Here is a 27,923-nt window from a genome sequence, read left to right on the forward strand (position 1 = left end):
ATCTAGATGGCTAACATCTCTGATTTCCCTTGTTTATGAAATTAGACACCAAAAGCTGCCTAACAAACCTAAAGCCCATTCTACCAGAGCTTTGGCTACTTCTGTAGCTTTCCAAGACAGACTGCCTATTGACACCATTTGTGCAGCGGCTACTTGGGCTACTCCTCACACTTTCATTTCTCATTATAAGTTGGATTTAGCTTCTAGGCATAGAGCTAACTTTGGTTCCACTGTTCTCAAGAGTCTGTTCCGTTAGGCCACCCGGGAGAAGGTGCTAGGGACGCGGTCCCATCCAGCAAGAATGAAGGCGAGATAGACAACTTAACATATAGAAGTTATGTTCTTACCATAACGTTCCATGTTAGTTGTCTTCTTCTCGCTTCTACTTGGCCCCACCCTCCTTCCCCCTGGCCTGGACAGACCTAGAGGAGTTTTGATTGTGACCTCTCTTTCTACCACCTCTTACTTTAGGTATATGCTGCTGTGCATATTTTCCTGGATCAGGATGTAGGTCACCCTTCTCTTCTCCCTGGTTTATAGAGGTGGACTTTGTTTATAGTTATTCTGTTACTATTATAAGCTGGGCCTAGCTTACAAACGAGATCTGAGGTAACTCACGCCTAGCATTGTGGGATATAAGGGGAGCCTCGAGCCGGTGGAACCAACCCTCGAGCTTTTAGAGTGGCCGAGTCGGAGCCGAGGTCGGCTCCGAACCCATCCAGCAAGAAGAAGGCGAGAAGAAGACAACTAACATGGAACGTTATGGTAAGAACATAACTTCTATTTCTTTTCCTCCAGCCCCTGTTAAACCAGACAGGTATTACCAGGTTCCTGATTCTCACCATTTCCTTTATAAAAGCCATACTGCTGACCCAGAAACTATTTCACAGGGTCCCAAGGGAATAAAGGCCTCTACTGCTAAAAACCCTTTACCTTCAGAGAGAGATTCCAGAGCATTAGAAAGGTGGGGGGGGAAAGGTGTATACATCTGCCACTTTAACCATGAGGGCATTAAACTGTCAATTCCATATGTTAAAGTACCAACAGTTTTTGTTATCTCAGTTGAAAAGCAAAATGACACAGAACAACCAGATTTAAGAGTTGCAGGATTTGTTGCATGGTGCAGAGCAAGTGGGTAAACATACCTTGCAGTGTGGTTTTGATGCTTTAGAGGCCTCATGTAGAGCTGCTGTTACGGGGTCTGTTATATGTAGACATGCTTGGCTCAAGGAGCAAACCTTACCAGATCATGTCAAAGCAAAGTTATTAGATGCACCACTTCAAAAAGATGTATTTGGTGTTAAAGCTGAGGAGGTACTAAAGAAAAAGGAGGAAAAAGCGAAATCTATGCAAACAGTGAAAGATTTCTTGCAGGTACAACCTCCATGCTTCAGCAGAAACTGGCCTTCAAAAAATTGGTCCTTTCCAGCCACGGGCAGACCTCAAAGGGGCAGATACAGACGCCCAAGGGGTAGAGGACAACCTCAAGGATCTTACAGAGCAAGACAGTGGCAAGCACCAACCCCAAGAGGTGGAGAAGATAGATCACAGTCATTTAGAAAACAGACGCAATGACTTCCCCCTATGCCTGCCAAGCAAAGCTTTAATGGCAGCACCTTTGGGCGGAAAACTGGCATATTGTTACAAAAGACAAATGGATTGTGGACATTATAGACAGAGGCTACAGGTTCCACTTTCACACCCTTCCAAAAATGAGAGGCATGCCAAACCTGCCACAAAATCAAAGGGCAGAGGTACAAAGACAAATTTCCGCTCTCATGGATATGAAAGCGATTCAAGAGGTACCTGCAAAAGAACAAGGTCAAGGTTTTTATTCCAGACTACTCCTGGTACCAAGGAAAGACAAAGATTGGAGACCTATCTTAGACCTATCCATCCTAAACACACATCTACAGGTGCCAAAATTCAAGATGCTCACATTACAGCAGCTTCTTCCCATGCTGGGCAAGGAGTCTTGGCTGGTAACATTGGACCTCAAGGAGGCATACCTGCATGTCCCTATCAGACAAGATTGCAGAAGATACCTCCGATTTCTTGCAGGTTCAACCCATTACCAATTCTCTGCATTGCCCTTTGGCTTATCTACTGCGCCCAGAGTGTTTACGAAATGCCTGGGATAAGTAATTGCCTTCTGCAGACTACAAGGAATACAAATATACCCATATCTGGACGACTGCCTGATCCAAGCGTACAGCAAGGACATACTATTGCAGTATCTGGCGTTTGTAATAAAACTGTTAAACTTCCTGGGATACGCAGTGAACATAAAGAAATCAAAACTAATACCTTCTCAACAGATAATTTTCCTGAGTGCCAGCTTAAATACAACCACCCAGATGGCCTACCTCACGCCAGACAAACAAGGGCAACTGTCTCAATACTTCAGCAAAATGGCAACTTTCACCAGACTAACTGCAAGGAAAGTCCTGCAGACTCTGGGATTCATGGCATCTTGCATCCTACTAATCCCACGTGCAAAGCTGCATATGAGGAAACTACAATGGTACCTAAAAAAACGTATGGTCTCAACACAGCCACAGCTTGGAAACAATTATACCACTCATTCCATGCCTTCAAAAGGAATTTTTGTGGTGGGCTCAAGCATGCCAAAGAAACACAGGTCTCCCTTTCTGGGTACCTCAAGCAACTCAAATCATCACAACGGACGCCTCAGACTACGCCTGGGGAGCGCACATGGCAGATAAGTGCATTCAGGGAAAATGGTCCCAAAAAGAGAAGCACCTACACATCAACCAAAAGGAGATGCTAGCCGTGCAAAATGCTCTTATGACCTTCAAAGACCTACTGCATCCAGGCCAGCTATTGATAAGGACAGACAACACAACAGTCATGTGGTACATAAACAAACAGGGGGGAACTCATTCATACCCCCTGTGCAGGCAAGCCATGACCCTATGGAACACAGCACTGGAATTGCAAATTCAACTACAGGCACAATTCCTGCCAGGGAAGGAAAACACACTGGCAGACAACCTAAGCAGAAATATGACAGATCCACACGAATGGAAGTTGCATCCTCAAGTCTTCTCAAAGATAACTCTGGCATGGGGACAGCCAGACATAGATCAATTTGCTACCCACAGAAATTACCAGTTGAAAAAATTTTGTTCAAGGACCCATCATCCACAGGCCTGGAAAGTGGACGCACTCTCTTTCAATTGGACAACATTGACAGTCTATGCCTTCCCGCCTCTTCCTCTACTGACCAAAGTTCTATTAAAAGCCAGAGCAGAGAGGCCACAAATGATTCTCATTGCTCCAGACTGACCACGACAACACTGGTATCCGCTCCTAAAGAGCCTGACACACTCCCCACTATGGATCCTACCTCTAGTCCCTCTTCTGTTGTCCCAGCACAAATACAAAACCCTTCACAGCCAGCTCAAAACCCTAAATCTAGCTGCATGGAGAATACCTTAATTTCCCAACAGACTCTCCTCTCCAAGGAGGTGCAGGATGTCATCTTGGACGCCAGAAGACCTTCTACTAGAAAAGCCTACTCCGCCAAATGGAAACGATTTTGTTCCTGCAATCAAGAAAAGGGCCAGAATCCTTGGATAATAAATATACCTCAAATTTTACAGTACCTAGCTGAGATGTTAAACAGTGGCCTTTCCTTCTCCTCCATCAAGATCCACGCTTCAGCCATTTCTGCACAATACAACACAGACCCTCCTTTATTCTCACATCCTCTATTAAGGCAGTTCCTCAGAGGGGCAAAAAATATAAAACCCCCAAGGAAACTACCAGTTCCAGCTTGGGACCTCAACTTCGTATTGGAAAAGCTGACCCTGCCTCCCTTTGAGCCGGCTTCTTCAACAGAGCTACAATACTTGTCATGGAAAACAACCTTCCTTCTGGCTATCACCTCAGCATGCAGGGTTTCGGAACTACAGGCCCTCATGGCTGTGCAACCATTCATCATTTTCCATCAGGACAGAGTGTCCTTACGAACCAACCCTACCTTCATGCCAAAGGTAGTATCCAGTGTAGCTTTGAATCAGACTATCCACTTACCTACCTTTTATCCAAATCCACAGAACAAAGGGGAGAGACTACTACATTCCTTGGACATTCACAGGCAACTTCGTTATTACTTGGACAGAACAAAGCCATTCAGGAAATCTGAGCAACTCTTTGTGTCCTATGCTACAGATGCTCAAGGAAAGGCTATTTCCAAACTGACTATTTCAAAATGGATAGCCCACTGCATACACTTTTGTTTTTCATTTCATGGAAAATCTGTGCCTGCATTCATCAGATCCCACTCCACCAGGGCCACAGCTACCTCTGCAGCTTTCCTTAGGGGGGTCCCTACCAAGGACATTTTGGAAGCAGCTACTTGGAGTTCAGTGCACACTTTCTCCAAGCACTACCACCTTCCACTATACTCAAAATCTAGAGTGGGCTTTGCCACAGCAGTCCTGCAGGGCATCCTCGCTCCCCCTAGTTCTACTTAGTGCCTACCACCCTTACTTAGCTTTGGGATTCTACCCATCTGTAATGACTGCAGCTGTATGCACGATGAACATAGTACAGTTTTGTACCTACCATAAATGTAGATGTTCAAGTGCTCATATAGCTGCAGTCCAGGTTACTCCCCCTCCGTCCCCTCTTAGGACAGGCCTTATGACAAACACCTTTATCATACAACCTATTTGGGGTATTCTTTTATGGTGTATTTGCTTGCAACTACTGTTTTTTGATTTATCTATATTGCATGTTTGCATAACATTGTTTTGCCTTCCTTCTGGGGGCACCTGACATCTGGGGCAAGAAAAACTGAAGAAAATGGTGTTGGTTGCCTCTTTTATACCCCTGCCGCACTGACGTCAGGGAAGAAGCGACGACAACCGACGCCGGACCTAGACTTTGGAATTCGGCCGACCGAGGACCCGCCTGACTGCAGGATAACCCATCTGTAATGACTGCAGCTGTATGAGCACTTGAACATCTACATTTATGGTAGGTACAAAACTGTACTTTTCATTGGTTAGGAAAACAATGTAACTTTTTTTTTTTTTTTTTTTTAAGGTACCCACCCTGCCAACCAGCACCATGAACAACTCCTTAGAAAATACTATGTCATTTGAAGAGTATGTCCGCCAAAAAGCACGCTTGATCCCACAGCACAGAATGAAGGAATTTCTGGAATCGCTTGCAGCAAAAGGACCGGAGGCTGCATTACAGGACTTTCAGCAGCCTGCAGCCACCACAGCTATGGTCTATCAACCAGGAGGGAATTGTATCTACACAGACAGTACAGAAGTAGCAGGTTCTTTACTTGAACTGGCCTGTCCTGTGACCTCCAATGTCCAACAACAAGAGCAGCAGATTCAACAGCCGCAGCAGGTGCAGGTACAGGAGTAGTTAGGCTGAAGTTATAAATGACCAGCCTACTGGAATGTTCCTTTGTGTTAAATGTGAGGAAGAAATGATGTTACATTTATCAGCTTCCATATTATTTTAAAGCACTTCTTACTGCTTTCTTCTGATGTATTATTTTACAGGACAGCTGTATTGGGCAGACGAATGTCATGCAAAATGAGAGAGAACATGAAGTTGTTAAATGCTAACAAAACTGCAGTTATGATGTTTGGAGCTTTCCACAGATTCTGCTGTCATCTGCTAATCTAACAGAATGGGTCTAGTTATTGCCTGTAGTTCTTTTTTGCTGTTTGTACAGCTTTGCTTTTACTTAAGACGCTTGTCGTAGATTCAAACATTTAATAATGAAGAAATATAAGTTGTCAGTTTATTTGACCACCGGGGACTGAACCAAGATCAGCAATGGTATTACCTCTTCTTGCCTGTCTTTCATCTGTCCAAATTTTTGTCCTGTAGTTTTGGCCTGTTGTGTGTTTTGGTTTGGTTTTGTTTTGTTTTGGAAATCATTGACGATTGAAGTCACTAAATAACATCACTTGTAACACAGGCAAACTAGCATTTGGGTAAAAGTAATCAAACAGTTCATATTTACAAGCATTATGTATTACATGGACCAGAATTCCGCTGTGGCGACCCCTAACCGGGAAAAGCCGTAAGACCTGTATTACATGTATTCTGTATGGTATAATCAAGCTAGCATTATGTAAATTATTCAGTTCCTGCATTCTCTTAAAACCTCATTCCTTCTCCAAAACATTTTTCTGCATGTATTCCACAATTTCCATTTTTTCATTGTAATTTGCTTCTGCCATTTTCTAAAGATCCCAATTCCTCCTTTTATTTCTTGTTAAGAGTATTCACTACTTCAGCTATAGTTGTTTTGGAGTTTTATTTCCATTTTGTAGTAATTACATTTTTGGCAACAACCAGAATTAAACTTAAAGCCTTACTATATGCCAAGGCAAATCGGATCCTGTATCTGAGCTCAGAAGAAAACCATTTCCTTAGTTACACTTATTTGCTTGCCCAGTATTCCTGTAGGAGTACTCTGTACGGAATATATAAAGTCAGCCAGCTCATGACACTTGAATATATGCTTCCAGGTACCTCTTTCTTCCCCATTATACCTCCAGCATCTGCTTTTTAGTTTGACTTTATATTATTCAGTAAAAAGAGCAGTATTTAAAATGCATTCCCTTTCCCAATTATTTTTGGCTTTGTGTAGAATTCTTGTGCTACAATGATGAGAGGTATGTTTTTCTGGCTGAGGGCAAAACATGACTGTTGCATTTGTCAGCATTTCAGTCTAGCCATTTAAAAATGGAGGAGGGAAGAAGTCCACATTTTGTTTTGCAAGTTGCCAGTTGTTGAGAGTCTGGCACCAGGATTGCCAGGAAGGTTTCTCACATGATCACAGACCTGTGCTTGGTGCGCTGAAGGTGGAGGAAGCAGAAGGCAGATATCACATTTTGTTGGAGGTAGTTCTATCACAGAGGTGACCTAACAGGCCTCACGTATTGCTGGTTTCACTTGACTGATGAGGAGTAGAGCTTGTACCAACTTCCAGCTTACCTAACTACAAAGGTTATGTAAGAGGTGTACCCTCAGTTGTTACCTTTATGGGGTGTAGTCACGGGTGTTAAGACTGACTACAGCACTTGGGGGGCAGGGTAGGAAGTCCCTTCAGTACTACTACAGGTGTTTAATAATTGCACTTTGGTCTGAGAGCTCTACAGCATGGGCTGTGTTCTGGATCCAGCTGGGATGAGTGAGTAGTCCATATTGAATCTGTTGGGGGGGGGGGGGGGCTCTAAGACCTCTAAATGGTTCTTGCATGTCAGATGGGTTATTTTGTTGTGCATTTCTTTATAACTGGTTAGTAGGCTGATTTACGGACCCTTTTCAGTTTGACCAGGTGCAGTAGCGCAAGAAACATGCAACAGTAGTAGTTACTGCTTACAGCACATCTCAAAAGAAGTAATTTAATTGTATCCTGTGTTGAAGTCATGCAGTATATATTACAAGGTCTGTTCCCAGAAAACAAGATCATAAGGTGCGTTGCTGTAAATTATACAGTGTACACACTTGCATGGAAAACACAGCAGCTTTTTTTGAATGGGTAGTTTACCGTTGATCTCACCATTTCCTTGATGATCTGGGACTGTGTTAAGGGGACATAAGCTGTTGCTGCCACCAACTCCCAGAGACCTCTGTTGCATGCACCACCTTTAATGGGTCACATTATTGAACACTGGAGTTCCTTCATTGTTTGCCCGTCACACAGCTGATTCTACACACCATGTGAATACAGACTTGCCCACTCAAGTGCTAGGATTAATATAGGTTTCCCTTGCCTATTTTGCCTTGAGAAGGGGGGGGGGGGGTTGAAGTACCTTAAGACCTGTATCGCTGTGGAGGATAAGAACTGCAACATCTTTGGCCTCCTTTGCCCCTTGTTTTGTGTTCCCTTTGAAGTCTTTGAGCTTAAGAAGTTTCCGGTGAATTTGTCTGTGCTCTCTTGGTGTTGATGACCCCCCCAACCACCACCACAATTTGCATAAATGAGCATTTGGTGAAAGTGGGTGGCTGTGGTGGTGGGAGTGGGGGAAGTATGGATGCTTTTGCCGTCCCATAATTGAAGTCTGTACTCAGTGCACTCCGCAGTCTCTGAGGGTAAACCCCCCCCCCCGGGCTCATCTTTTCTTTGCTGCCTGACGATTTATTTATCATTCACAACTAGATCATTGGTTCCCCCCTCATATAGAAGGCAGTCATTTAGGCAGCTGTCAAGGATGGTTTGGTATATATATTTTCTTATGGCCCAGCTCTGTGCATCTTCCCAGTGACTGACTGCTTGGGGCATGTAATGGGTGTCAACACTGAACTGCTTCTTATCTCTACAAGGGGCTGCTGTAATCAGGACTGACTTATCTCACCACAAGAGACATTGTATAGTTTTCCCCAGTCCTCATCAGGGAAATTAGTACATGTGCTTGTACTCCTGAGCATATACCGTACCCTTCATAGGATGGGCATCTCCATCCTCCCTGTCCCTGCTGTTAAGCACTCATGCCAGTATTTGAATTTGCATCTTCTTGGCCATAGTTAGGGCTTTGTCACTCTTCACCACTGACACACTTCCTTTTTAAGACTTTTATTTATTTATTTGCATTTGTTAACCGGGTTGGTCCAGCTGGGTAAGAATTACCCTTTTTCAGTGGAGGCCCGAGGGGAAAAGCCCCAAACAGACATACAAATATATACGAATAGAGACAAATTAACAATATTACAGAGGAAAACAATATTATGGGTACAATGGATAAGAAAAACAAACAATGAAAGTTTGAGAAAATGAGTGGGAGGGTGGCCTAATGGTTAAGGTGTTTGCCTTATAAACACAGGGTGCAGGGTTTGAGTCTCACAAGGGATAATTGGCTAAGCTTAAAATGGCTCGCAAGGGCAATTAGCTTAGTACTAATCTATGAACCTATGAGTAAGGTAGGCCAGAGGCATGCATGCGAAAGATTTAGGGATGATTATTGTGAGTTTTGCAGTTGCTCAAAAAAAAAAAAAAAAAAAAAAAAAAAAGAAAAAAAGTAATTTGGTTATCCTCCTTTCTAATATGGAGTGAAAACCATTGGGTAGGGCGGGCAAGGCAGTGATCTTTGTGTTTCACTGTTGCAGTCATTACATTTGGGGTTATCTGCTTGCAGGTAGCCCTCAATCGGCCTGATTATCAAAGTCTTGGGTCCTGCATCGTTTGCTCTCTCATCTTCCATGACATCAGGTAGCCAAGGGTATAAAGCATGCAGCTGACGCCATTACTTCAGTCTTCCTTGCCGTGCAGTGCCCAAAGCAGAAGCAGTTTGCAAGTACCGGTCGGCTGACTCCTGAAATTTTCATTTTCGAGTTTCAGATCCAAAGTCTTCAACTATGATAAGTACCCCGTTGGGGAACCTTTTTCTTGCTCTAAACAGATGTCAGTAAAAATTAACAGTTGTATTTCTTGTGGAAAGCAAATACCTCATAAAGATTTTCATTCGTACTGCATTCCTTGCTTAGGCCCAGACCACAACGTACCTCGCTGTCGATTTTGTGCCTTATTCAAACCCTGAACTATTCGTCGTCTGTTTATTTTCGCATCTAAATATTTTGGTACTCTGTTCAATTATCCAGAAATGGCTTCGGTAAGCCACCCGACTACTGACATTCCGAAAAAACCACAAAGATAAATTCAGAGACAGACCGCATGGTTCCAAAGCTGTCGCCGATGCTTTTCCATTTGGAGTCCGGGAATGCCGTGAGATGCTTCTTCGACTGTGGAACCTGCAGATGTCTCTACCTTGGATGGGTCCGGAGCCGCTGTGCAGGCACAGGGTTCTGAGGGTGTAAGCAGGCCTACTGACTTGCATATTAAACAGATGCCATCTTCTTCTTCAAGACCTAGAGCTTGATCCATGCCTAGAAAACAGATGCCCAGACTGCATGGTCAGGCCCCTATGCCTAAAAAACAAATAAGAATGGCTGAAGACCTTATTACTCTAATCAGGGGAAGCAACCCTTCTCCCTCTAAGAGACCTAGAACTGATTTTCCTTCTGATTCTTCTGAGCAGGATTCTGAAATTTCGGTTTCTTTTGATGACCAGGACTTGCCCTTGTCTACCTATGAGGATTCTGATGCAGAGGACTCCATTCCCTCTGCTTCCCCTCCAGAAGATTTCTCTTTTGGTGAAACTTTGCACACTCTTAGGGAGCATTTCCTCTGGGAGAGCCAGGATTACTCTGACTCCAAAAAGAGGCTTAGGGAATTTTTACTCCTACCTCAGCACAGGCCTTTAGCTCTCTCTCTCTCTCTCTCTCTCCTGTACTGGACATTGTAGATAATGCCTTCTTGGAATCTAGCCTGGCCCCAGACACTTTACCTCTAGCTCCCAGGAAACCTGACCGGTATTAAGAGTACCTGATTCTCAAAAGTTCCTCTTTAAGAATCCTACTGTGGACCCAGAGACCACTTCACAGGGACCCAAAGGCATTAAGGCTACTACTGCCAAAAACCCTACCCCGTTGATAGAGATTCCAGGGCTGTGGACAGATTGGGTAAGAAGGTATACACTTCTGCAACTTTGGCCATTAGGGCCTTAAATTGCCAGTTACATATGTTAAAGTATCAACAGCATATTATTGGATTGTTTAAACAGAAAATGATGTTGATTCCTGACTGTGCTGAAAATAAAGAATTACAGGATTTATTGCAGTCTGCTGAACAAGTTGGAAAACATACTTTGCAATGTGGTTTTGATTCATTAGAGGCATCTTGCAGGGCTGCTGTCACTGGGTCTGTACTTAGAAGGCATGCTTGGCTTAAGGGGCAATTTTTTCCAGATCATGTTAAAGCTAAATTACTGGATGATCCCTTAAACCAAGACCGCCTGTTTGGCAATAAAGCAGTAGTAGTACTTAAAAAGATGGAGGAAAAAGCTAAATCTATGCAAACTGTTAAAGATTTCCTGCAAGTGCAAACTCCCAGATTTAGTAGGCACTGGCCTTCTAAGAATTGGTCCTTTCCTGCCACTTCCAGGCCTTCAGTCCAAACCCAGAACCAGCAGAACACCCAGGCCTCAGTCCAAGGTACTCGTAGGCCTAAGCAGTGGGGGGGGGGCTCCCACTTACAAAGTTGGAGTAGTAACCCCCCCCCCCCCAATGGTAAACTGTCACAGTGACTTAACTTTAAATCTTCCAAGCCCTGCTCAACTGACTGTTCCTTTAGGGGTAAAGATTGCCCTGCATGCAAAAAACTGGGAACTCGTTACCAAAGGCAAATGGATTTTAAATATAGTTTCCCAAGGATACAGATTCCACTTCCACTCCTTACAAACCCCAAACAGTTGGCCAGACCTACCCCTAAATCAGTGGGCAGAGGCTCAAAAGCAAGATGTTCATCGTGTTACACTGCTGCAGTCATTACACTTGGATTATCCTGCCGTCAGGTGGGTCCCCAGTCGGCCTGAGTTCCAAAGTCTTGGTCCGGCATCAGTTGCTATTGCCTCCTCCCTGACGTCAGTGCGACAGGGGTATATAAGATGCAGCCGACGTCATTTTCTTCAGTCTTTCTTGCCGCGCGGTGCCCGAAGCAAAAGCAGTTCGCAAGTGCCGGTCGGCTGACTCCTGAGATTATCATTCCGAATCCAGAACCGAAGTCTTCTACAAAGCTAAGTACCCCGTTGGGAAATCTTTTTCTTGCCTCAGACCGATGTCAGTAAAGTTAACTGTATTTCTTCTGGGAAGTAAATACCGCATAAGGATTTCCATTCTTATTGTATCCCATGCCTGGGCCCAGACCACAACGTCACTGGTTGTCGGTTTTGTGCTAGGTTTAACAGGCGCACTATTAAACGTCGATTTGATTTTGCCCGACATTATTTTGGCAGAAAATTCAATTACGTCATGCCATCGGAACTTCCGACGACCGGAATACATAAAAAGCGCAAAGACAAGGATAGGCATCCGAGGCCCAAAACTGACTATGAAGCCTCTTCTAGGCCAGTCGCCGGTTCTCCGGTTTTCAGCGAGGTGCCTTCGCAGCCCCTGACGACCGCTTCTGTAAAACCACAGGCCGCCTCTGACTCCCACGTGGAGTTGGCTGGGCCTTCGGACACACGAGATTTTCAGACTACTGAAACTAACCCTTCAGAGGGATCCGGAGTAGCTGAACAACCCGCAGCTTCAGAGGATGTTTTCATACCTACTTAGTTAAGCATTAAACCTTCTGCTAAGTCTAAACTTCCTTTAAAAACAAAGAAACAAATACAACATTCTCCAGGACAGGCCTCCATGCCTAAGAAACAAATGCTCAAAATGGCCGAAGACCTAATCACTCTGATCAGGGGGTCCCATCCCCCTCCTGATGAAAGGCCTAGACAGGATGCAGACTGTGACTCATCCGACCAGGTGTCCGTCTCTTCAGATTCATCCTCAGACCTAGGATATTCCTTACCCCCTTATGAGGATTCTGATGCTGAGGAATCAATTCCATCAGCCTCTCCACCTGAGGACTACTCCTTTGGGGAAACCTTACATACCATGAGGGAGCATTTCCATTGGGAAGGCCAGGATTACTCAGAATCCAAGAAAAGGCTCAGAGACTTCCTTTTATTACCCCAACACAGACCCCTTGCTATTCCGCCAGTGTTGGATATTGTGGATGATGTGTATACTGAATCCAGCTTAAATCCTGATTCTTTACCTCCAGCCCCAGTTAAGCCTGACAGATACTACAGAGTCCCTGACTCTCACAAATTTCTTTATAAAAGCCCTGTTGCTGACCCTGAAACTATTTCTCAGGGACCCAAAGGGGTTAAGGCCTCATCAGCAAAGAATCCAGTCCCCTCTGACAGAGATTCCAGAGCATTAGACAGATGGGGGGAAGAAAGTATATATGTTTGCAACTTTAGCAATGAGGGCCTTAAATTGCCAGTTTCACATGCTAAAATATCAGCAATTATTGATGTCTCAGTTTAAACAAAAAATGCTTCCAGATTCAGCTCCTTCTAATTTAAAGGAAATGCAGGATTTATTGCATGCAGCTGAACAAGTGGGAAAACATACTTTGCAATGTGGTTTTGATTCTTTAGAGGTCTCCTGTAGAGCAGCAGTTACAGGTTCTGTCATTAGAGGACATGTGTGGTTAAAAGAGCATAAGTTACCAGATCATGGAGGATAAGACAACATCTATGCAAACGGTGAAGGATTTCTTACAGGTTCAGCCTCCTCAATTTAGCAGAAATTGGCCAACAAAGAATTGGTCCTTTCCAGCTACAGGCAGACCTCAAAGGGGCAGATACAGACGTCCAAGAGGTAGAGGTCAACCACAAGGTCCTTACAGGCCTCGACAATGGGGTGCATCAGGCCAGATGGAAGGGGAAGACAGGCCCCAACCATATAAAAAACAGCCCCAATGACTTCCCACTACAGCTGCCAAACAGCTCTCTCTTGGCAGCACAATTGGCATATGATCACCAAAGACAAATGGGTCTCAACATTGTATCTCAAGGTTACAGGTTCCACTTTCACACTCTGCCAAGGTTAAAAGGAATGCCAAATCTGCCACCAAATCAGTGGGCAGAGGCTCAAAAACAAATAGCACTCATGGACATGAGAGCTATTCAAAAGGTACCACCACAGGAGCAAGGACAAGGATTTTACTCAAGACTCTTTCTGGCTCCCAGAAAGGACAAGGCCTGGAGGCCCATACTGGATCTTTCTTCTCTAAACACATAGCTGGATGTTGCGAAATTCAAAATGTTGACACTACAGCTTCTTCTTCCCATGCTGGGCAAAAAAGCTTGGCTCGTAACCTTGGACCTCAAGGAGGCATACCTGCATGTCCCTATCGGACAAAACTGCAGAAGATACCTCAGATTCATAGCTGGTTCAATGCACTATCAATTCTCTGCACTGCCCTTTGGCTTAACTACTGCCCCCAGGGTCTTCACAAAGTGCCTGGCATCAGTAATTGCATTTTGCAGACCGAAAGGAATTCAAATTTATCCGTACCTGGACGACTGCCTGATTCAAGCAGAGAGCAAGGGCATTCTTGTAAAGCATCTGGCGTTTGTAAAAAAAAGTTAAGTTGCCTAGGGTGCACAGTAAACAAATAGAAATCAAAACTAGTGCCCTCACAACATATAATATTCCTGGGTGCCAGCTTGAATACAACGGCCTAGGTGGCTTATCTCACGCCAGACAAGCAAAGACAATTGACTCAATATTTTCAATTGATGGCAGCAAGAACCCAACTCCCTGCAAGAAAAATTCTGCAGGCTTTGGGTTACATGGCATCTTGCATTCTACTAATTCCATATGCCAGACTGCACATGAGGAAACTACAATGGTACCTAAAGAGTGTCTGGTCACAACACTGTCAAAGTTTGGAAACAGTTATACCACTAATTCCTTGCCTTCAACAGGAGTTTTGGTGGTGGGCTCAAGCTTGTCACCTCAACAAGGGACAGTCTTTTACTCAACCCACAGCCAGGCAAACACTGACAACAGATGCATCGGATTATGCCTGGGGAGCACACATGGCAGGAAAATGCATTCAGGGCAAGTGACCCGCAGAACAAAGGCATCTTCACATCAATCAAAAAGAGATGCTAGCTGTACAAAATGCCCTTATAGCCTTCAAGTACCTGCTGCATCCAGGACAACTACTACTAAAGACAGAGAACACAACAGTTATGTGGCACATAAACAAGCAAGGGGGCACTCACTCTTATCCCCTCTGCAGACAAGCCATGACCTTGTGGAACACCGCTCTAAGCGATCAAGTTCATCTGCAAGCACAATTCCTGCCAGGAGAGAAAAACACACTGGCAGACGACTTAAGCAGAAACATCATGGATCCCCACGAATGGGAATTGAATCCACAAATATTCAGAATGATAACACAGAAATGGTGGAGCCCGGACATAGATCTGTTTGCATCCCCAATGAACTGCCAGCTACAGAAGTTCTGCACAAGTACTTACCATCCACAAGCATGGAAAGTGGATGGCCTCTCATTCAGCTGGAGAAACCTACACGTATATGCTTTCCCACCACTACCTCTCCTTCCAAAGATACTCATAAAAGCCAGGCAAGAAGAGCCAAAGATGATCCTGATTGCACCAGACTGGTCACGCCAGCACTGGTACCCAATCTTAAAGAACTTAGCACAAGGACCACCCTGGATTTTGCCTCAAATCCCACATCTGCTGACTCAGCACAACAATCAGATACTTCACAGCCAGCTAAAGACTTTAAACCTAGCTGCATGGAAGATTCTTTAGTCAAGCAAGCAGTGCCTCTCTCCAAAGCTGTTATGGCTGTCATTCTGGAGGCCAGAAGGCCTAGTACCAGGAAAGCCTGTTCGGATAAATGGAAGAGATTCTGTGCCTGGAACCAGGCTCACAGCCTTTACCCTCTAGTCCCTAATATTCCTCAGATACTACAATATTTAACTGAGATGCTGGACAAGGGCCTCTCCTTTTCATCCATCAAGATCCACGCCTCTGCCATCTCTGCTCATTACAACACGGATCCACCAATTTTCTCTAATCCTTTGCTAAAACAGTACCTCAGAGGGGCTAAAAACATAAGACAGCCCCGTAGAGCACCTACTCCAACTTGGGACCTCAACTTTGTGTTGGAAAAATTAACTTTACATCCTTTTGAGCCAGCTAACATAGCAGATTTAAAATATATCTCTTGGAAAACTGATGTGCTCCTGGCAATAACATCAGCACGAAGAGTTTCAGAATTGCAGGCACTAATGGCAGTGGAACCTTTCATCATTTTCCACCAAGACAGGGTGTCTTTAAGAACTAACCCTACGTTTATGCCAAAGGTGGTATCAAGTGTGGCTCTAAACCAAACTATTCACTTGCCAACTTTTTATCCAAATCCACAGAATTGGGAGAGACTACTGCAGTCCTTGGACATACACAGGCAGTTACGCTTCTGCTTGGACAAAGCTAAAGCTTTCAGAAAGTCTGAGCAATTATTGGTAGCATATGCTGCAGGAGCACAGGGAAAAGCCATTTCAAAATGGACAATTTCAAAATGGATAGGACACGGTATATGTTTCTGCTATACGCACCATGGGGAACCTGTGCCTAACAGCATTAGATCTCACTCCACCAGGGCAACGGCCACTTCAACTGCCTACCTCAGAGGAGTACCTACCAAGGATATTTTGGAAGCAGCAACTCTGAGTTCTGTACATACCTTCACCAGTCATTACCATTTGCCTCTATACTCTAAATCCCAAGCTGGCTTCGCCACTGCAATGCTGCAGGGCCTTATAGCCACCCCTAATGCCCTATAGAACCAGCCACCCTACCTCAGCTTTGGGATTCTACCCAAGTGTAATGACTGCAGCAGTGTAACATGATGAACATAGTACAGTTTTGTACCTACCATAAATGTAGATGTTAGAGTGTATACACTGCTGCAGTCCAGGTTACCCTCCCTTCTTCCCCTCTTACTTGCTGGTGCGTACCTATTTCTTCTACCCCTTTCTACCTATGGGGAGTATTTGGTGGTAACTGAAAGTTGTTGTTTGCTTTTCTTATGTATGTTTTATTAGCAATTTGAATTGCCTACCTTTTTGGGGGCACCTGACGTCTGGGGCAAGAAAAACTGAAAAAAATGATGTCGGCTGCATCTTTTATACCCCTGGCGCACTGACGTCAGGGAAGAGGCGACAGCAACCGACGCCGGACCTAGACTTTGGAACTCTGGCCGACTGCGGGTAGCCTGCCAGCAATGACTGCAACAGTGAATACACTCGAACATCTACATTTATGGTAGGTACACAACTGTACTTTCTCTGCACTGCCCTTTGGCTAATCTACTGCACCCAGGGTATTCACAAAGTGCCTAGCTCCAGTCACATTACATTTTGCAGGCAAAGACAGATTTAAATATACCCATACCTGGACGATTGTCTAATTCAGGCAGAAAGCCAGGACTTACTATTAAAACATCTGGCATTTGTAAAGAAATTACTAACTTCTTTGGGGTACACCATGAACGAAAATAAATCACATCTAGTACCCTGCCAACAAATTGTATTCCTGGGAGCAAGCTTGAATACAACTTCCCAGATGGCATACCTCCTGCCAGAGAAACAAGTTCATTTGACAACCTACTTCAAACTACTGGCCACAAAGACCCAGCTATCTGCAAGGAAAATACTGTAAGCCCTGGGGTTCATGGGCTGTTGCATTCTACTAATTCCATATGCAAGACTGCATATGAGGAAACTACAATGGTATGTAAAAACCCAATGGTGTCAACATTCTCGGGACCTAGAATCTGATTCCTGTCATACCTTGTCTAAAGACAAAGTTCCTTTGGTGGGGAGAGGCCTGCCACCAAAACAAAGGACTGTCATTCACTCTACCACCTGACGCCCAAACCCTAACAGATGCATCAGACTATGCATGGTGGTGGCTCACTTGGCAAGGCAGTGCATTCAGGGCAAATGGAACCCGTGTCAAATGCACCTGCATATCAATCAAAAAGAAATATCAGCTTTACAGAATGCTCTGACAGCCTTCAAGGACCACATTCTTCCTGGACAATTATTGGTAAAGACGGACAACACCACTATTATGTGGTACATAAACGAGCAGCGGGGAACCCATTCATACCCCCTCTGCAAGCCTAGCCATGGCTCTGTGGAACACAGCCTTGAGCTACCAAGTGCACCTAGAAACTCAATTTGTGCCAGGCAAGCTAAATACACTGGCAGGCGATCTAAGCAGAAATCTCATGGACCCACACAAGTGGAAACTGGTACCAAATATGTTCAACATTTTAAGAATCAAATGGGGGAGCCCAGAGATGGACGTGTTAGCCTCCCCTCAGAACTACCAATTGGACAATATCTGCACAAGGACTCCCCACAGACAAGCTTGGAAAGTGGATGCCCTGTCCTTCAGCTGGAAAAAAAACAATCAGTTTATACCTTTCCCCCTGCCTCTCCTTTCCAAAGTACTACTAAAGATCAAACAAGACAGACCAAGGACAATACTTATTGCACCAGACTGGCCATGCCAACACTGGTACCCCCTCTTGCTCAGTGTCACTTCTGGAACCATGGCACCTGCCTCAGACCCCTGCCCTGCTATCCCAGCAGGAGGGCCAGATTCTGCACCCACAGCTTCAAACACTGAACCTTGCAGCCTGGCTAATTACACAACCTCTCCTTTACCATCTCTCACTAAGCAAGTGATGGATGTCATTCTGGAGGCAAGGAGGCCTAGTACTAGAAAAGCCTATGCTGAAAAATGGAAGAGATTCTGTTCCTGGAGCCAAACACAGGAGATGGACACAGCTGTGCCCAATTTACCGCACATTCTTGAATACTTAACTGAGATGCTTCACAAGGGCTTTTCCTTTTCTTCCATCAAATTTCATGACTTGGCCATTTCAGCTCATTATAATACAGAGCCACCCCTCTTCTCTCATCCACTGCTGAAGCAATTCCTCAGAGGGGCCAAAACCGTAAGACGACCCAGGAGAGCCCCTACTCCAGCCTGGGACCTTAACTTTGTATTGGAAAAGCTCACTCTACCTCCCTGTGAGCCAGCTGCAAATACAGAGTTGAAATTCCTTTCTTGGAAAATAGCCTTCCTCCTAGCCATCACTTCAGCAAGAAGGGTGTCTGAATTACCGGCCCTCATGGCAGTGGAGCCTTTCATCATCTTTCATGCGGACAGGGTGTTCCTCAGGACCAATCCCTCCTTTATGCCCAAGGTGGTATCCAGTGTGGCCCTTAATCAGTCCATTCATTTGCCAGCCTTCTTTTCTAATCCACAGAACAAAGGGGAACAAATACTGCACTCCTTGGATGTGCACAGACAACTTAGATTTTACTTGGACAGGATGAAGCCTCTCAGGAAATCTGAACAGCTGCTGGGTGCATTTGCTGCAGGGGCAGAGAGGAAGGCCATTTCAAAGCAAACCATTTCTAAGTGGATAGGCCATTGCATTAATTTCTGCTATAAGCACCATGGGAAACCTACCCCACAGAGGATAAGACCACATTCAACCAGGGCTGCATCTACCTCTACAGCCCTTCTCAGAAGTGTTCTGTACATACCTTCATTAAGCATTACCACTTGCCAATTTTTTTCTAAATGCAGAGCTGGTTTTGCCACTGCAGTCTTGCAGGGCCTTATAGCTGGTCCTGATGCTATCTAACTGCCTCCTCCCTTCCTTAGCTTTGGAAGTTTACCCAAATGTAATGACTGCAGCAGTGAAACACGAAGATCATAGTATAGTTGTGTACACTTACCATAAATGTAGATGTTCGAGTGTATTCACTGTTGTAGTCCTAGTTACCCTCCCTCCAGCCCCCAGACTTCTATTGACTATACCTCTATTCCTGCTTGCTTTGCTTAAAGCTTTCTGATGTGTTTACTTTTTGTTGGAGGTGTAACCTTGTGTATTATTGCTTCCCATTATGGGGGCATCTGACATCTGGGGCAAGTAAAACAGATGTAATGGCATTGACTGCATGCTTTATACCCTTGACTACCTGACGTCTTTCATTAGCGGACTGGAGTTCCGCTGTGGCGACCCCTAACCGGGAAAAGCCTAAAGACTCAACAACCTGACGTCATGGAAGATGAGACAGCAACCAACGCAGGACCCGAGACTTTGATAATCAGGCCGACTGAGGGCTACCTGCAAGCAGATAACCCCAAATGTAATGACTGCAGCTGTGAATAACACTCTAACATCTACATTTATGGTAAGTGTACACAACTGTACTTTTCTTCCACTTTGCGATTTTTTCCATTATATGTCATCTATACAAGTATCAGCCCTCATTAATGGTCAGGCTCTGGAAAACCTTTTATCCCTGCCTTATTCTGGTCTCAAGGAAGAACTGTTTGAAACGTATGGATTCTACATTGGGAATTTAGTGTGGGTCTGATGATTGACTGTAGGATGTGCCACAGTGACAACCTCAACTACACCCTTTCTTCAGAGATGAGATTGTGTTGTCTGCTCCTTCTGACTTCAACCTGTAGGACTTTGGTTCTGATTTTGATCTGATGCTGGCCATTTTGAAAGTGTTTTAAGTTGTTTGGGCCTGCTTTACTTACCCACAATTCCCTGCTCCTTTGCCAGCTCTAGTTTGCTGCCATTTGTGTCTGCAGCTTGGTATCTGGCACTGCTTTACATTTTCTTAGAGTTAGCACAGTATTTTTGGTAAGATTCTTTCTTCCCTTACTCATGTTCTAATAGAGTTGCGTAGTTAGTATAGTTTGCCGTCCTTTTTCCCTTCACACTTTTTTTTACCCTTCTGTTGTTATTGTTTCATAGTTGTTATTGCGCTGTAGTTTAGGTAGGGTCTTAGATGGATAATGGTTTTAAAAAGTGTTTCCTGGAGGCACAAATTGCTGTGTCTGAGGATGCGCACTTAAAATGTGTCTGGGTGCCGACACATTGGTTGTAAGAGTATTCTCCATTTCCACCCCAGGTTTAGGGCCTCTCCAGCTTGGAGGCATGCTCGGTGGCTTCTTCTGTCTGGTCATTGAGATCGATGGGCAGCATCAAAACTACTACTCTGGATGAGCTGATTAGGTTGTTTTTGCCTTGGGTCCAGGTCTGGCACTGGGAACCTCTGCCTCATCCTTCTGGTTTCCTCCCTCAACCCCTTCGAGTCTGATGTTTTTGGGCTGGCTGAGTTTCCACCTTTCAGGTTGGATCCAATGACTTGGCTGTCTTCAGCTCCATCCTTATCCCTGGTAACCTTGACTCCGAATTGTTCTGGGCTAGTTAGCACCACTGAGGTGTCGAAGCTGGAGTTTCTGGCAGGGTCGACTGTTCTTGCTTTGGGATCATCACTTCCTGTCAAGGCTTCAGCTTTGGACAGATTGGCTCCAGTCTCAACACTGGGTTTGGGGCTGTGTTTGGTACCCTTGGATCCACGAGACTGGCCTCCGCTTCTAATATTGTAGAGAGGATGTTTTCCTCTAGAGAAGGGTTGGATTTCTCCAGATGGCACCCCCTCCCAATTTTCATCCGTTCTACTAGCCAGTCATCAGTCTGCTGTGTGATGGCCTGAGCCAGCCAGCCTCCAGTGTGCTCCCGTGTCGGGTCTTCCTGACTCTTATTCCTCCTCCCCAGCTTTGTCAGAATGGGAAGTTTCAGGGAAGTGTGTGTGCAAGAGGAAACTCTTGGAAACTGTTCCCCTTATGTCCCTGTGCGATGATGCCAGTTTTGGAGGTTTATTGGATCTATTTTGCCAGCGTGAAGGCTGGACCATTGAAGCTCCCTCTGTCCCACAAGTTGAAGCTAGATGGAGTAGGCAGCATTGATTATGTAAGTTATGTACTCACCCTAATGATAGAGCTGTGTTGTCTGTCTCGTTTCAACCTTGTCTTATTGCTGATATGGTAAGTCTTTCCTCCTCTGATGACTGGACATTGAAGATTGTTTATTTTACCTTTTGGAGTGTTGAATTCTCATTGGCTGTATTGTTACAAAGTTGTGGGAGATGTATTTCCATTTGCATGTGTTTTATCCTTGTTTTTTTTTTTTTTCCCCCGTGGGACAGACTCTATCTGGAGAGTTGATTGAGGAGACAGGAGTTATGGGTAAGGGAGTACAGCCAAACAGCTAAAGATTTTTGAATTGGCCTTTGTCTGAAAAGAGGTCCCACAGGTTGAACTACATGGAGACAAACAACATGGATCTGTCATTATACTGAGTGCATAACTTTTGTTTTAGGCAGATTACCTTAGATATGATTTGTTTTGGCAGGTCTTCCAGTACTTTGAGATCTCTTTCAGAGGAATTAAAAGGTTTTTGCTCCTGTGGAGGACATGTGATATACCCCTTTCCTTAACATTTTTCCAGACAAGGCCAGCTCCTTTGCAGTTTGAAGAGGCACTGCATGGGTGTTGGGCACCATTGGCACCCTGTGGCTGTGTGAAGTCGTTCCCCCCCCCCCCCCCCCAGCAGAGTGACTCCTTCAACCTAATAATTACAGTCCAAGACTGCCATTTGAGCTGTGATTGGGTCTCTGGTTGCCCAAGGTTTTCAGAACCGTCACAGAAAGCAGTGGATTGTCGATGCAAAGAGATGTTCTTCATGTTTCACTGTTGCGGTCATTACATTTTGGTTATCTGCCTGCAGGTAGCCCTAAGCCGGCCTGAATATCAAAGTCTTAAATCCCTGCGTCGGATGCTCTCTCTTCTTCCTTGATGTCAGGGGGTATAAAACATGCAGCCAATGCCATTACATCAGTCTTTCTTGCTGCGCGGTGCCTGAAGCAGAAGCAGTTAGCAAGTGCTGGTCGGGAAACTCGTGAAATTTTTGTTTTCGAGTTTCAGAACCGAAGTCTTCAAAAAAGCTAAGTAGCCTGTTGGGGATCCTTTTTCTTGCTCTAAACCGATTTCAGTAAAAGTTAATTGTATTACCTGTGAAATGCAAATACCGCAAAGATTTTCATTCGTACTGCATTCCTTGCTTAAGCCCAAACCACGGCGTTCCTTGCTTTCGGTTTTGTGCCTTATTCAACCCTCGAAATATTCGTCGTTGGTCCATTTTTGCAGCAAATTATTTCGGTACTGGGTTTAACTATCCAGAAATGGCTTCGGTAAGCCATCAGACTACCGACTTTTCGAAAAAGTGTAAAGATAAATTCAGAGAAAGACCGCATAGGTCCATAGCTGACGACGACTCTTCCGTTAAGCTAGTTGCCAGTTCGCCGGTACTCATTGAGGTGCTTTTGCAGCCTCTGATACCTGCTACTTCAGATTCGCAGGCCTCTGCTGAGACCCATTCGGAGTCCGGTATGCCGCAAGATGCTTTTTTGACCATGGACCCTGCGGATGTATCTATCTTGGATGGGTCTGGAGCCGCTGTGCAGGCACCGGCTTCTGAGGGTGTATTCAGCCCTACTGACTTTTACTTTAAACAGACGCCATCTTCTTCAAGGCCTAAAACTTGACCCACGCCTAGAAAACCGACGTCCAAATTGCATGGTCAGGCCCATATGCCTAAAAAAAAAAAAGGCTGAAGATCTTATTACTTTAATTAGGGGAGGTCAGCCTTCACCATCTAAGAAACCTAGAACTAATTTTCCTTCTGATTCTTCTGATCAGGATTCTGAAAATGTCCTTCATGGATGCATCTGCAGTCATAACAACTGGGATGTTCTTCATTCCACATTGCTGCAGTCCTAACCATTGGGTAGTCCGCTGTCCAGTCGGCCCGAATACCAAAGTATATGGCTGACGTCGGTCAGGGCGCATTAGACTGACGTCAGTACGTCAGGGTACTAATGCGCATGACCGACGTCATATCCTCAGTCTTTTTTGCCGCATGGTCCGATGCAGAAGCAATTTTGCGAGTGCAGGTTGGCGTTCTGAAAGTTTCTGAAGCCAGAGTTTCAGACCGAATCAAAGTTGGCTAAGTACCCGTTGGGAATATTTTCGTTTTTCTTGCCTCAGTATTTAACCGGAAGTCAAGAAAAGGGTATAACTGTATTTCTTGTGGGAAACAGATACCTCATAGGGATTACCATACTTTGTGTATACCTTGTTTAGGGCCTGAGCACGGCGTTGTTGGATGCCGCTCTTGTGCTAGATTTAACAAACGCACTATTAAGAGAAGGTTAGACTGTGACAGGTTAGTGTTTGGGAAGCGTTGCAATTATAAAATGCCGTCGGATGCTCCGCGCCGCTTCGCTAAAAACGCAAGGACAAAACAGCAAAGCCTAGAGTGGAAGAACCGACAGTCCCAGACGCCGGTTCTTTAGAGGGCTCAGTGGAGCCGGAGGTTTTGCCAGGTGTTTCTTTGGAGTCTCAGGAGAGACTTTACTGTTACAGGATGTATCCTCTCAGGAAGTAGGCCAGGCTGAGGGGCTTCTCAGGTGGCTGTTCTTCCCTCTCTTCCTAAGGTGGTCAGAGCCTCCTTCTGTTTCCAAGGCTTCTTTGAGGGGCAGGCCGAGTTTTGCTTCAGTGGGGTTTCTCCTAGTGCTTCAGGGTCTTTGCCTAAGAAACATATGCTTAAAATGGCAGAGGATTTGATTACTATGATAAGGGTTCTATGCCCCTCCTGATAAGAGGCCTAGGGTGGAACCTGAGTTTGAGAGTTTTGAGCAATGCTCGAGGCTTCTGAGTCTTCTGAAGACTTGCAGGAGTACCTCCTTATTCTGATTCTGATGTGGATGATTCTACTCCTTCAGCTTCCCTCCTGAGGATTTTTCATTTTCAGAGACTCTGCATTCCATGAGGGAGCATTTTAAATGGGAAGGTCAAGATTTCTCTGATTCCAGGAAACGGCTTAGGGAATTCTTGTTTTTACCCCAGCATAGGCCTTTAGCTATACCTCCTGTTTTGAATGTGGTGGAAGATGTTTTTGCAGAAGCTTCCTGAATCTGATTCTTTGCCTCCTGCCCCAGTTAAACCGGATAGGTATTATAGGGTGCCTGAAGCTCATAAGTATCTTTTAAGAGTCCTAGGGCAGACCCGAAACTGTCTCTCAGGGGCCTAAAGGTGTGAAGGCCTCAGTTGTTAAAAATCCTGTCCCTCCTGATAAAGAGGCAAGGGCTTTGGATAGATGGGGAAAGAAAGTGTATACTTCTTCCACTTAAGCCATGAGGGCGTTGAATTGTCAGTTTCACATGTTAAAATATCAGAATTATCTTCTTTCACAGTTGAAATCTAAGGTGGATGCTCTGGCGGAAGGTATTGAGTGTAAAGAGTTGCAGGATTTAGTTCATGTGTCTGAACAGGTGGGTAAACATTCCTTGCAATGTGGTTTTGATGCTGTGCAGGCCTCCTCCAGGGTGGCTGCCACTGGTTCTGTTCTTCGTAGGCACGCCTGGTTGAGAGATCAGAATTTAGCTGAGCATGTTAAGACACGGATTTTGGATGCTCCCTTGCAGTCTGATGTGTTGTTTGGTTCGCCTGTAGAAGCAGTTTTGAAGAAAATGGAGGACAAGGCTAAGTCTATGCAAACTGTTAAGGATTTTTTGCAGGTGCAGCCTCCAGTTTAGTAGAAATTGGCCTGCTAAGGGATGGACTTATCCTGCCTATGATTCCCAGTCTAGGGGTAGGTCTAGACGTGGTAGGGGCAGACCTCAGGGTTCTTTTAGACCTAGGACAGGGAGTTCCCTGCTCAGACTTCTGGTGAGGGCAGGGGTCAGTCCTTTCGTAAGCAGACCCAATGACCTGCCTTTTCAGCTGCCAGTTCATTCTCGCCTGGCAGCACCGTTGGGAGGAAGACTGTCTCTTTTCAAAGAAAATTGGGATTTAATTACCCAAGACAGATGGGTTCTGGATATCATTCACCACGGTTACAGGTTTTATTTCCATACCTTGCCTCCTTTCAAAGGCATGCCAGACATTCCTCCTCTACAAAGACAAGAGGCTCACAAGCAAATTTCTCAGTTACTCCAAATAGGGGCCATTCAGCCGGTTCCTGTGCCAGAAAGGGGCCTAGGATTTTATTCTCGCCTGTTCCTAGTACCGAAGAAGGGGAACACGTGGAGACCAATTTTGGATTTATCTATCCTCAACACTTATCTGGACATTCCCAAGTTCAAAATGTTGACGTTACAACAGCTTTTACCTCTGCTGGGCAAAGATCACTGGATGGTAACTTTAGATCTCAAGGAAGCTTACCTTCATGTGCCTATAAGACTAAGTTACAGAAAGTATCTGCGTTTTCGAGCTGGAAATTCACATTATCAATTCTCTGCATTGCCCTTTGGCTTATCTACTGCGCCCAGAGTATTCACAAAGGTTCTGGCTCCAGTGATAGCTTACTTCAGGCTAAAAGGAATTCAAATCTATCCTTACTTGGACGATTGCCTGATTCTGGCTCAAGAAAGGGAAGACCTTCTACAGCATTTGGAATATGTCATAGCAGTGCTAAGATGCCTAGGGTATTCTGTGAACGAAATAAAGTCCAGTCTAGTACCCTCTCAAGACATGTGCTTTCTGGGTGTGAGACTGAATACAGCAGCCCAGATGGCCTTTTAACCCCGGACAAACAAAAGAATCTTTCCAGTTACTTCCATCAACTATCTCTTCAGTCCGGGCTGACTGCAGGACAGTCCTTCAAGCCTTAGGGTTCATGGCATCTTGTATTCTGGTGCTTCCCAATGCCAAACTGCATATGAGGAAGCTACAATGGTATCTCAAAAATGTATGGACACAGCACTGCCAGGATTTGGACACTGTCATTCAAATAATACCTTGCATTCAAAAGGAATTTTTGTGGTGGGCTCAGGAATGTCACCTAAACAAGGGACTCTCTGTGACCCGGCCAGAGGCGAGTCAAATTCTAACGACAGATGCCTCAGACATTGCTTGGGGAGCTCATCTAAATGGAAAGTGGATACAAGACAAGTGGCCTGCCAGACTACAGCATCTACATATCAACATGAAGGAGATGTTAGCAGTCCAGTTTGCATTAATGGCTTTCAAGGAGTTACTTCTTCCAGGGCAGGTGTTGATTCTAACAGACAACACAACTGTCATGTGGTACATCAACAAACAAGGGGAACACATTCTTACCCATTGTGCAGGCAAGCAATGATTTTATGGGAGACTGCGCTAAGCTTGCAACTAACTCTTCAGGCAAGGTTTCTGGCAGGAGCACAGAACTCCTTAGCAGATGTGTTAAGCAGACAAATCATGGGTCGCCACGAGTGGAAACTGGAGCGTCATGTATTGCAAAAGTTGAGAGTGTCCTGGGAACTCCAGACATAGATCTGTTCGCTTCTCCACTAAACCACCAGCTGCCAAAGTTTTGCACAAAGAGGTTTCATCACACAGCTTGGAAAGTGGATGCTCTTTCTTTCAGTTGGAAAAATCTTCATGTGTATGCTTCCACCTCTGCCTCTTCTTCCAAAGGTGCTTCTAAAGGTCAGACAAGACAAGCCAAGGATGATTTTAATAGCTCCAGATTGGCCTCGGCAGCACTGGTACCCATTACTGAGGAGTCTGGTAAAGAAGCCTCCATGGCCTTTACCCTTGATTCCACATCTGTTGTCTCAGAAGGACGGTCGGCTGCTCAATGTCAAGCTTCACTCTCTTCATCTAACAGCCTGGCATATTCTGTTTTGAAAGACAGCAGGTCTCAACTTCCTCAACAAGTTTTAAATGTGATTATGGAAGCCAGAAGACCTAGTACAAGGAAAGTGTACGCAGAAAAATGGAAGAGATTTTTATTTTGGACTGCAGCAAAGAATTTGGAGATTTGAGCCTAATTTGAGTGTGGCTCTTCAATATCTTACTGAGTTATTGGACAAAGGTTTGTCTTTCTCTTCCATTAAGATTCATGCTGCAGCAATTTCAGCTCACTATGATTGTGACCCACCATTGTTTTCACATCCTTTGTTCAAGCAATTTCTTAGAGGGGCAAAGAATATAAGACCCCCACGTAGAGCTCCTACTCCTGCTTGGGATCTCAATTTTGTGTTGGAGAAACTTACTCTACAACCTTTTGAGCCTGCAGCTACTGCTGAACTGAAATACTTGTCATGGAAGACTGCTTTTTTGTTGGCCATTACTTCTGCAAGAAGGGTTTCTGCGTTACAGGCCCTTATGGCGGTTGAGCCTTTTTTGATTTTTCATAAGGATAGGGTATCATTACGTACTAATCCTTCCTTTATGCCTAAAGTGGTTTCTAGCGTGGTTTTAAACCAAACTATTCATTTGCCTACGTTTTATGCAGATCCCCAAAATAAAGGGGAAAAGATTTTGCACACTTTAGATGTACACAGGCAATTGCGTTATTATTTGAGCAGGACTAAGGATTTTAGGCAGTCTCAGCAGTTGTTTGTTTCTTTTGCTTTGAGTTCTCAGGGCAAGCCTGTGTCAAAACAAACTATTTCTAGGTGGATTGGGTTTTGCATTGCATTTTGTTATTCCCATCATGGCAAGGAGATTCCAGCTGGGATTAGGCCTCATTCC

The 27,923-nt window shown here is 44.8% G+C and overlaps 1 protein-coding gene across 5 annotated transcripts in view; it reads left to right on the plus strand.

Annotated features, from left to right (window-relative positions):
* QRICH1 (glutamine rich 1) overlaps nucleotides 1-27,923 on the plus strand; it is a 1,772,469-nt gene that overhangs the window by 300,496 nt on the left and 1,444,050 nt on the right. For 4 of the 5 annotated variants that reach the window (XM_044078740.1, XM_044078739.1, XM_044078738.1 and 1 more), the window contains one exon: nucleotides 5,077-5,400. In XM_044078740.1, coding sequence (XP_043934675.1) covers nucleotides 5,101-5,400 — 300 coding nt within the window. In that variant the 5' untranslated portion in view covers nucleotides 5,077-5,100. The remainder of the gene's footprint in view (nucleotides 1-5,076; nucleotides 5,401-27,923) is intronic. The other variant, XM_044078742.1, reaches the window with a different exon arrangement.

Source organism: Protopterus annectens, chromosome 7.part1 (assembly GCF_019279795.1).
Source record: "Protopterus annectens isolate FY-2018-M chromosome 7.part1, PAN1.0, whole genome shotgun sequence".
Taxonomy (NCBI): domain Eukaryota; kingdom Metazoa; phylum Chordata; order Ceratodontiformes; family Protopteridae; genus Protopterus; species Protopterus annectens.